The 14,830-nt window shown below is 34.3% G+C and overlaps 3 protein-coding genes across 4 annotated transcripts; 2 read left to right on the top strand and 1 right to left on the bottom strand.

The window, feature by feature from the left end:
• Positions 1-12: 12 nt before the first annotated feature.
• On the bottom strand, positions 13-10,825 carry Plod (procollagen lysyl hydroxylase). 2 transcript variants are annotated; one of them, XR_010822418.1, is made up of 10 exons: positions 10,163-10,825; positions 8,820-9,048; positions 8,392-8,732; positions 7,430-7,883; positions 7,091-7,318; positions 2,179-2,500; positions 1,975-2,079; positions 1,680-1,826; positions 471-873; positions 13-389 (listed from the first exon to the last, which is right to left on the bottom strand). XR_010822418.1 is itself a non-coding variant. In XM_066724950.1 (9 exons), the coding sequence occupies exons 1-9, from the start codon at positions 10,254-10,256 to the stop codon at positions 589-591; spliced, it is 2,205 nt and encodes a 734-aa protein (XP_066581047.1). In that variant the 5' UTR covers positions 10,257-10,825; the 3' UTR covers positions 13-588. The 2 variants fall into 2 exon arrangements, 1 of the variants encoding a protein (XP_066581047.1); XM_066724950.1 differs by having other exon boundaries at positions 13-873.
• Positions 3,061-6,909, top strand: LOC136772183 (palladin-like). Its single transcript, XM_066724969.1, has 6 exons — positions 3,061-3,255; positions 3,490-3,680; positions 3,889-4,038; positions 5,907-6,086; positions 6,154-6,303; positions 6,625-6,909. The coding sequence occupies exons 2-6, from the start codon at positions 3,495-3,497 to the stop codon at positions 6,781-6,783; spliced, it is 825 nt and encodes a 274-aa protein (XP_066581066.1). The 5' UTR covers positions 3,061-3,255; positions 3,490-3,494; the 3' UTR covers positions 6,784-6,909.
• Positions 10,826-12,139: 1,314 nt separating the features above from the next.
• On the top strand, positions 12,140-14,330 carry Gbeta76C (guanine nucleotide-binding protein subunit beta-2). The gene is made up of 6 exons (XM_066724964.1): positions 12,140-12,529; positions 12,620-12,765; positions 12,836-13,135; positions 13,233-13,434; positions 13,522-13,738; positions 13,925-14,330. Exons 1-6 carry the CDS (start codon positions 12,461-12,463, stop codon positions 14,029-14,031), a joined length of 1,041 nt encoding a protein of 346 aa, XP_066581061.1. The 5' UTR covers positions 12,140-12,460; the 3' UTR covers positions 14,032-14,330.
• Positions 14,331-14,830: the final 500 nt, after the last annotated feature.

A 14,830-nucleotide genomic window follows, 5' to 3' on the forward strand; every position in this document is an offset into this window, starting at 1 on the left:
CAAAGTCGTAGGTACAGTTTGTTTTAAAAACTTTATTGAAAAATTATGAATGGGTCATCGCTCACCCAAAGTAGAATCCAACCGATTAATTATAAAATACGTTGAAATTTAAATCTTTTACAGTGTCTTAAATTAAACTTTCATAGAAAAATAATCCATTGATAGAAAAGTACCGTTATTGATATGTACAGAAAGTTAATTGAAAATATTTGACAAAAAAAATAATTGATCAAATAACGTTTGTTTGAACAAATAGTTATAATTAATAAGAAATAATCTTTCTGATCAATAACTTTTCAATCAATTTTGTTTTTGGTATTTTTCTTCTTCACTTATTTCCCATTCAGTCAGAATTGTACAATCAAAACTTCCGTGAATTACTGTTGTTCCTTAAATTGCAAATGGTGTGATTTGATATAATTGCTACTGACTCAGGTTAATAAAAAAACATATTATGTGCTGTTGCTTACTGCTCATTTGTTAGTAGCAATTAATCATTGCTTTGCATAAGAGGGAGCAAACAATGATCCAAGGCCTTTTATACAATTAAATCTTAAATTTGGATTTGATTCCTATGTAGCTAATAAATTAGGGATCTATAAAAGATACCATGATGTAGCGTGTGCCCTTTGTTACTTGTAGCCCTTCGTGATAATGTGTAAGTTTTCCAGGATGCATCAGCATCCAGCCAGGTTTAGTGTCTGTGATGGAGCAATCGTACCTAATGAATCTACAACCTCCTCCTTCATAATCAATTCCCGCGCTGTTTAGGGCAACATTTATAGTATATGTGGAACTGTCATGATGTGGTCTCAATGATGGTTGCTCAGTTGGTTTATAACGTACAACAAAATTCATGCTAGCGCGTGGTGGCTACAATTAAAAGAAAAAGATAAGTTTTATTCTATTATAATTATATACCTTGATAATTCTAGAATTATTCATGCGTTTAAGGCGCTCTACGTGCTCCACAATTATTTGAAAAAATCTAGTGATGTAAAATTACTTATCCGATAGAAATTTCGTGCGTGTGTGAGTTCGTCGTTACTACTTTTTGAATTAAACACTAGTATGCTCGAGCAGACATTAAATGTTGCATTATACAAACATAGAGATAACTAAATCGTCATATGTAAAAGTTTTTTGACACCTTCCGTCTGTGCTACTAGAACTTTCACGTCGCTTTCATTTTCATCCTATCGATAAACTCAAAACATTCGACATAAATTTGTCCTAATGTTTCGAATCTTCTATTTCATAAGTCAGTCACAAAGTAATTAAAAAATACACTGTTTCAAATAATGTTTGTTAAATATATGGGGTAACATAGTAGAGGAATGTAGTGATTTCATCGTTTGGTACGGAAATGAAAGACTCAGGTATACGAAAGGTAATTCACGTTAATGTAATGTCAAGCAAACTGAGTAATTGGAGATGAAAAAATAATTATCCCTATTCTACCCATATGCCCATCAAATGTAAGGCTTACGTAGTCCACATATCCTAAATAAACAACTCGCTGCAATGGACTGACAAATACAGTAAGAAATTTTAGCCAAGCAGCTTGAAGCTTGACTTGAGTCAAATGAATGTCTCTTGTTGGGACTGGATCATAGGGAACTCCTTCAGGAAGGTCCTAAAAATCATTAAGCATGCATTATAATTTAAAGCACTCTTACATCATGATAGTATCCTAGGTATACGAGCTCCTGAAGAGGCCTAACATATTCTCTCAAGAAATACAACCAATGTTTTTCATAGTTAACTTGACTCATGTGAATATCACGAGTTGGCACATTTTCATAACCATCTGCCAATCTTGGATCCTGTTAAGGTTTTAAAATAAAATCACAATGTAAAATACAAAGATAAGCATGAAGAGATAACAGATTATTTTATTTTAAATTAATTTCAACTAACATCGTCTTAGTTATTAAACATTTTAAAAGAAGATAAAGAGTTAAAACAACTTACATAATTGGAGCCATCTGACCATTTCCCAAAGGTCTCAACGATCTCGATCAATTCTCTGGCATAGCGACGGCTAACAATAGGGAACCAGTATACATCTGGACACGGCTGTTCAGTACACAATTTAAATAAAATTTATTATTTGAGGAAAAAAAGAATACTGTTGAAGTAATAATATATTAAATAAATAAACGAATAATCATTTACCTGAAGTGGTTTCTTTTCTGTATTGAAATTCTCGGAATAATTTTCATGTAGATATCTTCTTTCCCAGTTCAATTTATTATCCATAATTTGATACATATCAGGATTCGTTAATTTGATGTCAAACGTTTCGGGATTTACCAAGTGACCAAAGTCGAGTCTATTACTGACGTACATGAAAATGTAGCGTTCTCTGTTGGCGTGTGCGAAGGACATTTCAGGATCAAAATCATCTTCCATGTAGGATGGTCTAGTCTCTTTATTCTTTATCAAGGTAGCATTAACCAGGTAACAGCTACTCACGAATGGTACATTCCACAGCCCCCTGAAAAATGCATAGAACGCAATTTTATTTTATCAAATTATTTCGTTAACAATCTCTTATTTTAACTTGTCAATTGAAGCAATAAATTATTCGAAATAGAAATGAGCCATGGTTGACAGGAAATGAAACGATTCAATGCGAAAATTACTTACAAGGAATCCATTGTTAACAATTGAAAATTAATAGGTGAACTTGATCGTGAACTTAACTTTGGTCAGGGGCAAAGTGCTCTTGGGCAAAGAACATAAGAAAGAAAGAGCAAGCAAGACAATCGCATATTGTTGCTATTGAGGAGCGTAAGATTGAAAAAGATGGTTTGCGAATTTATCTTCATAAAGAAAATGCATGGGACCCGAACGTAGAAAAGTTGAAGGTTCAAGGAGGTTTCTGAAAATGGAAAATGGCCCAAGTGCTGAAGCTGCACGAGCTGTGTAACCGACACAACATTGTCAATGTTGTTTTTCAGAGGTCATAACTTAAATGTTTTGTAAGGCAGTCACTCCGCCGCAGTGATTGGCTGATGAGCACACTGGCAATGGCTTATGTATAATTATCCAATTGAGATTCATAACTCTGTCACTGGAGCCTGCGTATCTATCGAGCGTGGCCCATTCGTATTTTAGGCTGTACCGACAGGAGAATCCGCTCCTCGAGTCAGTTTCGCTTGTGACTAACGGAAGTCCCACAGAAATCACGTCGAGTTGGTGCAGTAAACGATTGCAAGGTGCAGAAAACATCCAGCAGATCAAACTAAGGTGACTCATACACCCCATATTCATGTATTGAAAACAAATTGAAACTTTTGATACAAAAATTGGTAGTGGATCAAAAGATTTAACTTCTCACTTTCCCATCGTACTCTTTTATGATCTTTAGAAGAGAAACTAAAACAAAGCAGAAGCAAAGAGACATTTCTCGTTAATAAAAATACAAGAGGAGTATACAACGAATTGAGAGAGATTTTTAAATATAAATGAATAAAGTTGCAGGTCAAATGACGCGATGCCGCTGTTTTTACGTGCTCCTGCTGCTTTTCGTCGTGATTTTTGTTAGCGAAGCTGCCAAGGGGGGTGGAAGAGGCTCCAGAGGTCGTAGCAGAGGAAGGATCTTTGGCTCTAGGATGCCAATTTTAATACCACATCGAAATCCTGCCAGTGCTCATTATTATGAAAATAAAGATGTAAGTCATTAATAAATTACTCGTATCCTTACATAACATTCCATTGGTCTGAAAATCAATTGAAAGTAAGATTAGTGATTGCTTGTATAAAATAAATCACGAAAATCAACTGATAACGCATAAATTAATTGTTCAATAAAACTATCATTCAGCTAGTCCCCCATTGGCGCATAGTCTCAGTACAATTTGTCACTGGTGTCTTTCATAGGGTGCAAAAATCGTAAAGGCTTCCCATTTTGAGCTGGATTACATGCTTGGAAGAAAGATAACATTCTTCTGTATGGCCACTGGATTTCCCAGACCAGAGATTACTTGGCTCAAGGATGGGATTGAGCTTTATCATCACAAATTTTTTCAAGTAAGTCTCCTCATTTTCGCTTAGAGCACATTCTGTTCGACGATTCAAATTACAAAGATGGACGATATTACGCAGGTTCACGAGTGGCCTATTGGGAATGATACTATCAAATCTAAAATGGAAATTGATCCTGCAACGCAGAAGGATGCGGGTTATTACGAGTGTCAAGCGGATAATCAGTACTCTGTAGATAGGCGGGGCTTCCGAACAGATTACGTTATGATTTCTTATTAAAATATTCGACGATAGCGAAGCAGACGCGAGTAAGTGCGGTCAAAATCTGGATGATTTAGAAAATGTTAACATCATACTTTTTGTTAAAAAAAATGTGCTAATAAATGTTTAACATGACAGAAAAAAGATTTTATATCTATTAGTTTAAAATGTAATGGATAGAGAGTGATATAATTTATTCACTCGATAGGTATTGAAATTAAATTTCAGTAGATTCTCAAAACATAATGAATTCATGTTCCTATATTTAATGCTTGGTTTAAATATTCTATTGATATTAATATATTAAATCCTGTTAGCTCTTAAACCCCATCGTCGAAATGCACTCATGTTTTGTTAGAATATATTGTGTACATACATACATATAAATATATAATGGGTTATATTTTTGTTAACTAAATTATGAAAAAAATAAATGATTTGGAAGAACTTGTTGAACACAATTGCTTTGCGTTAAACCTAACAAAATGTAGTAAAGTGACGCCTATTCGATAGAAAAATGAACCGGATATAAATTGAGTCGGACAGTATTGTAAATAAATTGACCTATTTGTACAGTGACATTTTTCTACTATTTCTTTTTTGTGTCGTCAAGATTTTCAATATGCAATGATACCAATACAAATCTAAAGTCCCCCCAACTCTTTCATTAAAGCATAATTGACTTCAGGAAGGGTGAGTTACGTGTCTGTAACGCGGAGTATGAAATATATCGAAGAATTATCATAAATGACCCATAGATGCTCACGTACGAGGAAGTAGTATACTGCAATTTTCCAATGTTCAATTTTTCCTCTCAAATTATGACAGTTTAACATTTTCCTTCTAAAATATACATTTTCAAGAATCCTTTCAAACACTGAAACAGTTATGATATTTTTATAAAATTAATTGTAGAAACATTAAATTAATTGATTACGACGTTTCTAAGTCATTGTAGAAGTTCTGACAGTATTATAAATATTTAAAAAAAAAAAGAAAACATTGATTTGCTAATTGGAAATTTGAATGAAGATTTAATATAAAACCGGTGAAGTTTGGATGAATGATTTTAGAGCAGATAAACTGCGGACTGGCAGAAAGATTATCGAGTAATGCAAAATGTGGTAGGTCCAGATTCTGTCTAAATCCAATCTGTCTGCACATAGAAATGCCTCGTCAGCAATAGATACAGCATGTTGCTATCAGTTATAAGTCTGTAATAGATAGGAGAGGACACTAGGGGAGTAATGAGTAGGTGCCTGTCAGTTACATCGGAGTTCCGTGTATCACCGTACGTTGTCTGAACACAGTGAGTTTATCTTAATATGAAAGTCTCATCGAACCTGCGCAACATTCCCTCTATTTTATTTTCTGTTGTCTACTTTCCATGTTTTCCATTAATATCATAATTTTTTTACACGCGATATCAAGCCAATTATCGATTTACATTTACAATTTTAATCAGGATTCAATATTGTAAACCTTCGTTTACAATTTACAATAACAACTGTATGTATATATATACATAAATCAAAGAAATTTTTTTAAAATATCGGTTTCGTTGGTTCATATGTTCAAGTGAAATTTGAGTATTTTCTCTCGTAATATCATAGATACAATTGCAATCTTTTTATATGCTATTGATTTCCTAGAACATTATGCCACGAATGATTGCGGTGCTGTTGTTAACTATGTTGCTGCTGAATTGCCAAGAAACTCTGGCCAGGAGGGGCCGAGCGAGAGGCAGAAGTAAATCTAGAGTGCAAATAGGACTACCTATCACTGGAAAATATCGAGATCCGGAAAGTGATCAGTATTACAATAACCATAACGTAGGTGGTAGAGATATTTTAACGACTTTTTGCAAGGAAGCTAGCGATCATTCCCAAAATCTTTCAGGGAGCGAAGATTCTACTAGCATCTCACTTTGATTTTGAATACGTTTTGGGCCACAAAATTGCTTTCCTCTGCGTGGCACGAGGATCTCCACGGCCACACATCACATGGTTCAAAGATGGTAGCGAGATTTACACCCATTTATATTTACACGTAAGTGCCAATCTGATGCATCTACAAACAACTGACAAAATGCAATTTTCTCAAATCAAATAATAACTCCAAAGATAACAAATAAAAAATACAACAAAAACATTCAATTATTCTCGAGTTAAACGACCTATTTAAAGTTAAATGAATAGTAAGTTAGGATAGTACATTTCTCGTTGTAAAAGTTTATACAATTTTTGTTGCAAGCCTTGTTGAAAAAGTTGCACTTAGTCCTTTGTTCACTGTGTTTACAGTGATATTCTTCTATGGAATAAATTGTTAGATGTCTTTGAAACTTTCCAAGTAATGCAATCTCTTCTGAAGGTGCACGAGTGGCAGGTTGAACCAGACACGGTGAAATCAAAATTGGAAATAGATCCCGCTACTCAAATGGATGCTGGAGTTTATGAGTGTACAGCGGATAATATGTATAGTATAGATCGGAGATCCTTCAAGACTGACTTCTCCATCGCTTTTGATTAACGAAGATAAACAATCGAGACGACTAATTATGAGATAAGTACACATATGCATTCAATCGAGTTTGAATTATCTCTAAAATGATTCTCAATAAAATCTTTATATTATGAATATAAAGAATAATCGCAAAATCACAGTTTTCTATCTCTTACAACCCATATAATTCTAGAATAAAGAAGACGATTAATCGTTTGTATGGAAAGGAAACATGGGTGTTATAAATTAAAAAAGGATTGAAATAAGGGATGCTGCAAAAAACACCTCAACTATAATAAATTTGCTAGTAATAATTGTGAACGCGACGACTGACCTTCGTTCATTTTCAATGATCTCCATGTAATCGAAACTTCTGGCATAGAATCCATCATTGGTAATTGCGCCCCAAAAGTTACTCCATGCTTTGTAAGGTCTGATTAAAAGCGGTGCTACGATCCCTCGTTGCTGCTCTACCAATAATTTTAATGTATGTTCGTTGTCCAAGTGTGCTACGGAGTCCACTGAGAAATATCCAGAACACTCCTTGTTCAGGCAATAATCCCTGCATTAAATGCATAAATATTAGCTTTAAACTAGTATCGTCGTTGAAACGAAATGCAGCCCAATTAAGTGATTTGAATTGATAACAATGGGATTTTTAAAAAATACTTACATCGCTAATTGCCTAGCCATAACTTCATCAATTTCATCCTCTGGTAAAATTACTTTCACGCTTCGATATTGCTTGCCCATTTTTTCTACAAAGTCACTAACGACTTTGGCATGATACGGTTCTGCGTTGTGGACAAAAAAATGCAGTTTTGATTTTGGATAAGATTGCTCTTGAATGGCCTGTAGAAACTCTTCTAAGAATGGCGTGGGTTTTTCAATAAATACAGCTATGAGTATTATTGGGAAACTCTCAGGTTTCATTTTATCCAGCTCTATAGTATTATCCCAGCAGCTTAAGCACCCCTCTTCAGGGTTCCATGCACGAGCTAAATAATTACCCAAGGAATTAAGGACCAACTTGCTATATCCATTGCCATGAAGCACTAACGGTACTGTGTTATAAACCGTGTTCTGCAGATATGCTTCGTCTCCTTTAAATCTCAATTCTACATCAGCTGAAATACAACAATTTTACAGTAAGTCGTTAGAACGAACTATTATCTTCGTAACACCTTTATAATAAGATAAAAACCGAGTTGAATTATTTGTAAAACAAAAAGTAAAGTATTATTGTTCATATTTTGTTCTATAAATTTACTTGAATCTTTTTATCAAGTTCAATCCAATTGCACATAATTTGTGAATTTGTCTCGTCTCTTTGAAAACATAATTATACATCTAAAGATGATAATCTTGCGGCAAACCACTAAAGTTTCGATATTAAATTTTTAATATCCAATTATTGAAGTAACGGTTAGTAAAATAACTATGGTCGATACAAACTTAATCTCTGATTTCTCTGTCACAATTTTCATAAATCTCTTACTTACAACTCAAAAATAATCTCAGACCGTGAGTTATTTTATTTAACGACTTTAACCTACTATTTTACATGGATTATATTTCTTAATCTCTACTGTTAATTCGACGTTTCCCAAGACCTTTATTATTCGATTATCTTACCTACAGTTCCATAGAGATTTTGGAATATTTCCGATTTGTGATCAAGCTTAATTTGAAATTTCTCTCTCAATTCTTCATCCACATACACTTTGGAGTAGAACAGCTGATCGTCGCCAGTATCCTTAATCGGAGTTAAAGTGAGAATTCCGTAGATTTCTGATGCGTACCCCATGAATAATCCTGAATTTAAAAAGCGGTAACCACGTGACACTTGCGGGTACTTTGTAGCCAAACTTTTGTCCGGCCAACAATTTGGCTCGCTGGAGAAAAGAACCCGTGCACCAGTGCTCTTAAACCTTTCAACGATTTCCGTCAAGCCACTTAAAAATATTACATCGAAACTGAAATGGAACAAATATAAATCCATTTGAACAAAAAAAAGCTATAGTTATAGAATAAAATTATTGTAATTAGAATTTTTCACGAACCTGTCGGTAAAAAGAACAATTTTCTCTTTATTGTCACGATACTTTTTTAGAGCATCTACCAACAGGTTAATTTTGTATCCTCCTCCCAACGTTCTCATATCACCACCCTTCCAGGGTTGGCCCATACCAAGAACAACTACATTTTCCCGAAATCCGTAAACGTCGGTGGATCTTAGATATCTTTTAAATCCTTCGGTCTCGCTTGATGCAACGGTGAATACGGTAACATCTACAAATAACAAAATGCATACATCAATGAAACGCTCTTTCCAAGTAACGAAAATTATCAATGCTTCATCAAAGAGCGCATTGAGATAAATCTCGTGTTTCCTCCGCTATCGCAACATTTTGTTTATCTTTTCTATTTAAAAAGTTATCCTGAAAGCTCTGAAACAAGTTTTGATAATAAAGTAGGTAATGCTCTAAATTTGTGTTATTCTATTTTTTTTTATAAGAAAAGTAAATAATGCGAATGTGAGATAAGTTGAAAGGGGGATGTTGAGGGCTTTTGGGTGTGTGCGTTGTGTCTGGATGATGTCATAAGTGAAAAAGTAGTGCCAGTCAGCAGCAGGAGGGACTGGAGGGAGCAGAACAGAAAGACCAAGCTATATTGGTAAACTGGTCGTGCTGGAGCCGGATAACAGCTGAGATGCGCGTTGCGGTTCACTTGACTTTGTGCGTTGGCCATTATCACACCGCGTTCACGATCCACATTCTAAATACCCATTTATCACTTTCCTCTTTGGTTCCTCTCAAAATCTTAATCTCATATTTCTCAAATTACTCCAAGAAATCGATACAAACAATCCTCTGTTTCCATTCATACAATATCTGTATAATCTGCAATCATTCGCAGAGTCGATGAATCTGAATTGCATTTTAACAAAAAATTTAAATTTATAATAAAGTATTATCCTTTAAACTTGTGTTTGTTTTTCAAAGATGAACACTGAAAATGGATGCTGCAGATCAAAAATAAATCATTGATTCCAAGTTCTTTGAACCCATAGTTAAAAATTGTACTCCGAGCATGGGAATAGTCACGTAGCCGCAATAAATTTCGTCTTCAAGGCTTCGAAGGGTAATTTTAGAAAATTAATTAATCGTGGAAAGAAGATTCTTTTTATCCAAATTTTTGCTTAGATTTTAGCCACGACAATTAGCAGTTTTCGTTTGTAAGTTTACAAATAATATAAAAATTAAATATAGAAATATAATAGGGATGTGAGGAATGAGACAGCGTGATTTGTAGGATACATTTGATTAAAGGAAGTATGCGATTAAGTGTAGCTCGCAAAATGATGAGAGAAGAAATTTGGTGTGAAGAGAAATTTGTTAATTACCGTCGGTATCTATGGTTGGAGGAGCTTCACCGACCACGTGGTAGGTAAGAAAAATGGTCCAGATGAAACAGCATCCAACTAGTAGCTTACACATTTTTCTCAACTGGCAGTGAAACCGGCCGGAATAAAGAAATCCCGACGAGTCGTGATCACAACTGACGAATATTGACGATGACGACCATCTCAACACTCTCAACGGGCAACTCCACTTGCTCTCCTCTCTCTTTCAGGCTTCAGCTCTCTCTCTCTCTCTCTCTCTCTCTCTCTCTCTCACACCACACACGTACACACTCTTTCTCTCTTTCTCTGATCCACCCACAAACTTTGCCGCTACGCTACTCCAACGCTGTTTGAACAAAACTTACTGTTCTTAATAAACAGCTTCTATTTTTCAACATTTTTCCAATTGCGTAATCATTTTGCAATTTTGTTACTTCCTCCAAAAAATGATTCGATTGAGTACATATTGAGATAAAGAAATTAGCTTGAGTATCAACATGATCCTTAACTTAACCTCAGCAGGATAAAGCATACAATAATTTAAAGATACTGACTGAAAATCTGTATAATCTAATATCTCGATTTTCCAGTAATATCCTGTCTATAGCACACAGCATCTTTCATTTCTTAACCTTTTGCTTATTTTAGGTTATGGCACGATTCAGAATGAAGTGTTTCATGCATTTTGGTGATACTTCGATGCAGTTGACGATTTTAATGATTGGATATAACGGTTGATATTTAGCCATCCGTTAAAAAATATTTGTCTCACAACACGATGCTAGGTTTAATATGTACGATTTTTTCTTTAAATGAACTTTTACATCACGTTGATTGAAGACACATTTGAACATATTGACATATATAAAATTGTAATTCAGCTGTTTGATGCGTTTAACTGATAAAACACCTTAATCAGTGAATATTAATACTTGATGATATTGTAATACATTTTTATAAACACTACTGTTGATAAACACGTATGTTTACATTAACAATAGAGATAATAAGATTTCTAAGTTCAGATGTCGCTTCGAGGCTATTTCAGGACAGCTTCAGTAAGCGCGGTAAATACGCGAGATTTTGATTTTACAAAATAGTTAGCTTATAATACATTGAATAATTAAATAACATTTACGTTTATGCTCACCTTCAACTTTATTATTTGCTTTTGAAAATGTATCCTGTTTCCTGTATCGTTGAAGAACCGCTAAAACACTTGTTGAAGGATTTTCCTCACAGGACAATTTATTTTTTAGAACATAATTTGTTTGGTCCTTTACAATAGTTGAACACGACCAATATTCTTCATCCGCTATTGTATTTGTAACTGCCCATAATAAAATATAAATATATTTCGAAAACATTCTTTATAGTTTTTTTTTTCAAAACATTAATATAAATCTTAGACACTTTAGTACTGTTATTAAACACATTAAATAATTTTAATTTGATAGGGTATGGATACTTTTTAATGACTTATAAGAGGGTGCTTGACGGGTAGAAACGAAATGGAGCTTGTAGGTAAAGGATTTGGAATTTATAGGTGAAAGTAGGAAGGTTCGAAAGCGAAACAAACGTAAACCACAAATGTAAAAAAGGATAGAATACTATACCGTGTCGAAATTTTTTGTGGGCTTCCTGCTTCGGTTGATTGCGTCCTCGAATCTATAATAGTAGTTCCATTTAACGATAAGATTGACTATATCATTTCTTACAATCCACGACTTTTTATCTCACTATGCAACAATCAAACGATGCAAATACTTTCTTATGTTGTAATCGACATTCTAGTTTATCAATAAATCTACAAATTTCTCATGGATAATTAAAAAGTGTGTAACAATAAAGATAAATAAAAATTTATAACAGTAAAAATCAGTGTTATTGAAGGAGAAATCCTTCTGAGAAACTTATTGTATTGAATTAGTGCAGTATTAAGATTCTTAAATAACAAGCAATTGAGCGTGGATTGTTAATTTAATATTTAGTCCCTTATTCTTCAATAATAATAATTAAAGTCTATACTTTACGACTTTCAATACAAGCTAAATATTTGCTTATAAGCGGCAGTGTGTATGTAGGTAATTAAATTACAGATACGGTCAAACCTAATGCCCAACAAATGAGATTGAGTGCCGATTTAATATGATTACTGGAGTAGAGGCATATTCGTTCGTGAGGCTTCATACGTGTTTTTTTATCTCGGAAAGCAGTACGTGGTGCTCATTGACCGATATTGCTTCTGCTGTACTTAAAAAAGTTTGCTGAGTATCTTGTAGTTTTCTACCAGGAAACATGGGTAAGGATGATCCGGAAACCGCTGCTTTAAAAAAAGAGTTGGAGGACCTCATCAACAAATGCCAGGTTCATTGAATTTGAATGAATTTCTAGATTGTCAAATTGCTTCAATCTATGCAGCGTTGATCTTAATGGAATATTATTGGTTTTTACCAGGAAGAGCAAAAGAAACAAAAAGATACGACATTGGAGGAAGCCTGTGCCAGCGTTCCCGATGCTCCGAAAGTCAAATTGTCGACAAAGAAGATGTTGAAAGGTCACATCAACAAAGTCAATTCTGTCCATTATAGCGGGGACAGTAGGTGAGTTGACGCATTGCAAAAAAAATGTCTTATCCCAGTTGATGCAACAAGTATTCTCTCGATTTTCAAGGCACTGCGTAACAGGATCGTTGGACGGTAAATTAATAATTTGGGACTCATGGACTGGCAATAAAGTGCAAGTTATTCCTTTACGTTCCGCTTGGGTGATGTCGGTGGCTTTCGCACCAACAGGAAACTTTGTAGCCTGTGGTGGCATGGACAACATGTGTACCGTCTACGATGTGAATAATCGAGATTCCACAGGATCAGCCAAAATTGTTAGAGAGCTTCTAGGATACGAAGGATTTCTCTCCTCCTGTAGATTCTTCGACGACAAAAAAATCATCACTGGTTCCGGTGACATGAAGATGTAAAAACTGACACAACTTATTTATGCAATGAGGAAATCACAAACCATCTATATTATTATCTTCTCATTCTTATCAATTTTTATCCATTTCACACAGTTGCATCTGGGACCTAGAAGCAAACAAGAAAACGACAGATTTCCCAGCGCACGCGGGTGATGTAGTTAGCATCAGCTTATCTCCAGACGGGAATACCTATATCACCGGATCAGTCGACAAAACTTGCAAATTGTGGGATGTGAGAGATGAGAATGCCAAACAAATTTTCTTCGGACACGAGGCTGACGTTAACTCTGTCTGCGTATGTGGAGATACTTCTTCAGTATATTATATTGCCAATGTGAGCCTCGTTTCCAATATCTGCAATTATTGTTTTTCTTCTGCCTAGTACCATCCGTCGAGTCAAGGCTTTGTGACTGCATCGGAAGATAAAACTGCTAGACTTTGGGATTTGAGGTCGGATCAACAGCTGGCTACGTTCAAACCACCAAACTCTAATCCAGGATTTACTTCCTGCGGTCTCTCTCTTAGCGGTCGATTTATATTTTGCGGTAGCGATGACAATTCCATTCATATATGGGACACCTTAAAGAATCAGCACAATGGTAAATATTTTTTTTGTCGTTACTGAGCTATAACAAAAAACAAATTGTTAATCATTACACAAAAGATATGATTATAGAATAGTAACAATTATTTATATGTTATACTTTACCGTGTATCAGTTGGAAAAAACTATTGGTTTTCACCACATTTCAAGTAGCTATATTATTAATATAATCATTTTTTAGGTATTTTATCTGGCCATGAAAACCGTGTAACTTCACTGAGCGTTGCAGGAAATGGCATGGCAGTAGCTAGCTGTTCCTGGGATCAAAACGTTCGAATTTGGGTTTAAATGTGTGAGTTAAAATAATACGAGATCCAAAAAAAATCATTGAAACTTTAAAAGTCTTACCTTTAGAAAAGTTTGTTGTATAATAATGAACTTTTAATTCTGTTTAACTTATTTATATATATTTATTTTATATCTTATCGGTTAATTTTACAAATGACAATAGAACGTTAACTTATGTTCTTAATTTCCATAATTGTTATCTCAAGTTTTATTGGCTAATGTGATTGCTGATTTGTACATTGAATTAATGTGGAGTTAATGCTGTATATTTGAAAAATAAATTGTAGTTTCTGGCACAATTTTTATTACAATTATTAGGCAGTAGTATTCCTTATTTTTAACACTATTGGCAATAGGACATTCATATTCATATATAGCCTAATCTAATTGGTAGGCACGAAGCACGAGCAAGTCTTTTTAGATAAATAATAAATTTGTTGTTGTGCATAACGTACTATATATAGGATAAAGCACTTATGACGCTCCAGAACTTGAACATAAATATTTTGTTATCTGCGTTTTATACTTTAAAGGTACCAATCTTTTGCGTGAAACCTCTTAGAATGTAAATAAAAATGAGCTTTAAAAAGGTTCTGTGCAAAAACTTAACATCTCTTATTATAGATAACGAAATGATATTTTCTTATGTTTATGTGCTTCTATTTTCTATGGTGTGTTAAATATCTTACCCTGTATATACAGTAATATATATTATTTCTATTATGTTTCTATGACTCGGGCCATTTAATTGTGGCAGATCATGGGTAACCCGAGTACGTATAGAATACAAATTTCATCT

The sequence above is a fragment of the Prorops nasuta genome, unplaced genomic scaffold (genome assembly GCF_024137725.1).
Source record: "Prorops nasuta isolate Cenicafe-Biocafe unplaced genomic scaffold, Cenicafe_Pnas_1.2 PNAS00003, whole genome shotgun sequence".
NCBI classification, from domain to species: domain Eukaryota; kingdom Metazoa; phylum Arthropoda; class Insecta; order Hymenoptera; family Bethylidae; genus Prorops; species Prorops nasuta.

What these genes read in the sequence shown, in the direction of transcription:
- LOC136772183 (XM_066724969.1), top strand. Translation starts at nt 3,495, where the DNA reads ATGACGCGATGCCGCTGTTTTTACGTGCTCCTGCTGCTTTTCGTCGTG. An exon ending in ATCATCACAAATTTTTTCAA is followed by an intron (nt 4,039 to 5,906) that starts GTAAGTCTCCTC and finishes TTGATTTCCTAG; the next exon opens with AACATTATGCCACGAATGAT. An exon ending in ACACCCATTTATATTTACAC is followed by an intron (nt 6,304 to 6,624) that starts GTAAGTGCCAAT and finishes TCTCTTCTGAAG; the next exon opens with GTGCACGAGTGGCAGGTTGA.
- Plod (XM_066724950.1), bottom strand. Translation starts at nt 10,256, where the DNA reads ATGTGTAAGCTACTAGTTGGATGCTGTTTCATCTGGACCATTTTTCTT. An exon ending in GGTCAGATGGCTCCAATTAT is followed by an intron (nt 1,827 to 1,974) that starts GTAAGTTGTTTT and finishes AAACCTTAACAG; the next exon opens with GATCCAAGATTGGCAGATGG. An exon ending in ACCTAGGATACTATCATGAT is followed by an intron (nt 874 to 1,679) that starts GTAAGAGTGCTT and finishes TTTTAATTGTAG; the next exon opens with CCACCACGCGCTAGCATGAA.
- Gbeta76C (XM_066724964.1), top strand. Translation starts at nt 12,461, where the DNA reads ATGGGTAAGGATGATCCGGAAACCGCTGCTTTAAAAAAAGAGTTGGAG. An exon ending in ACCTCATCAACAAATGCCAG is followed by an intron (nt 12,530 to 12,619) that starts GTTCATTGAATT and finishes GGTTTTTACCAG; the next exon opens with GAAGAGCAAAAGAAACAAAA. An exon ending in GGTTCCGGTGACATGAAGAT is followed by an intron (nt 13,136 to 13,232) that starts GTAAAAACTGAC and finishes CATTTCACACAG; the next exon opens with TTGCATCTGGGACCTAGAAG.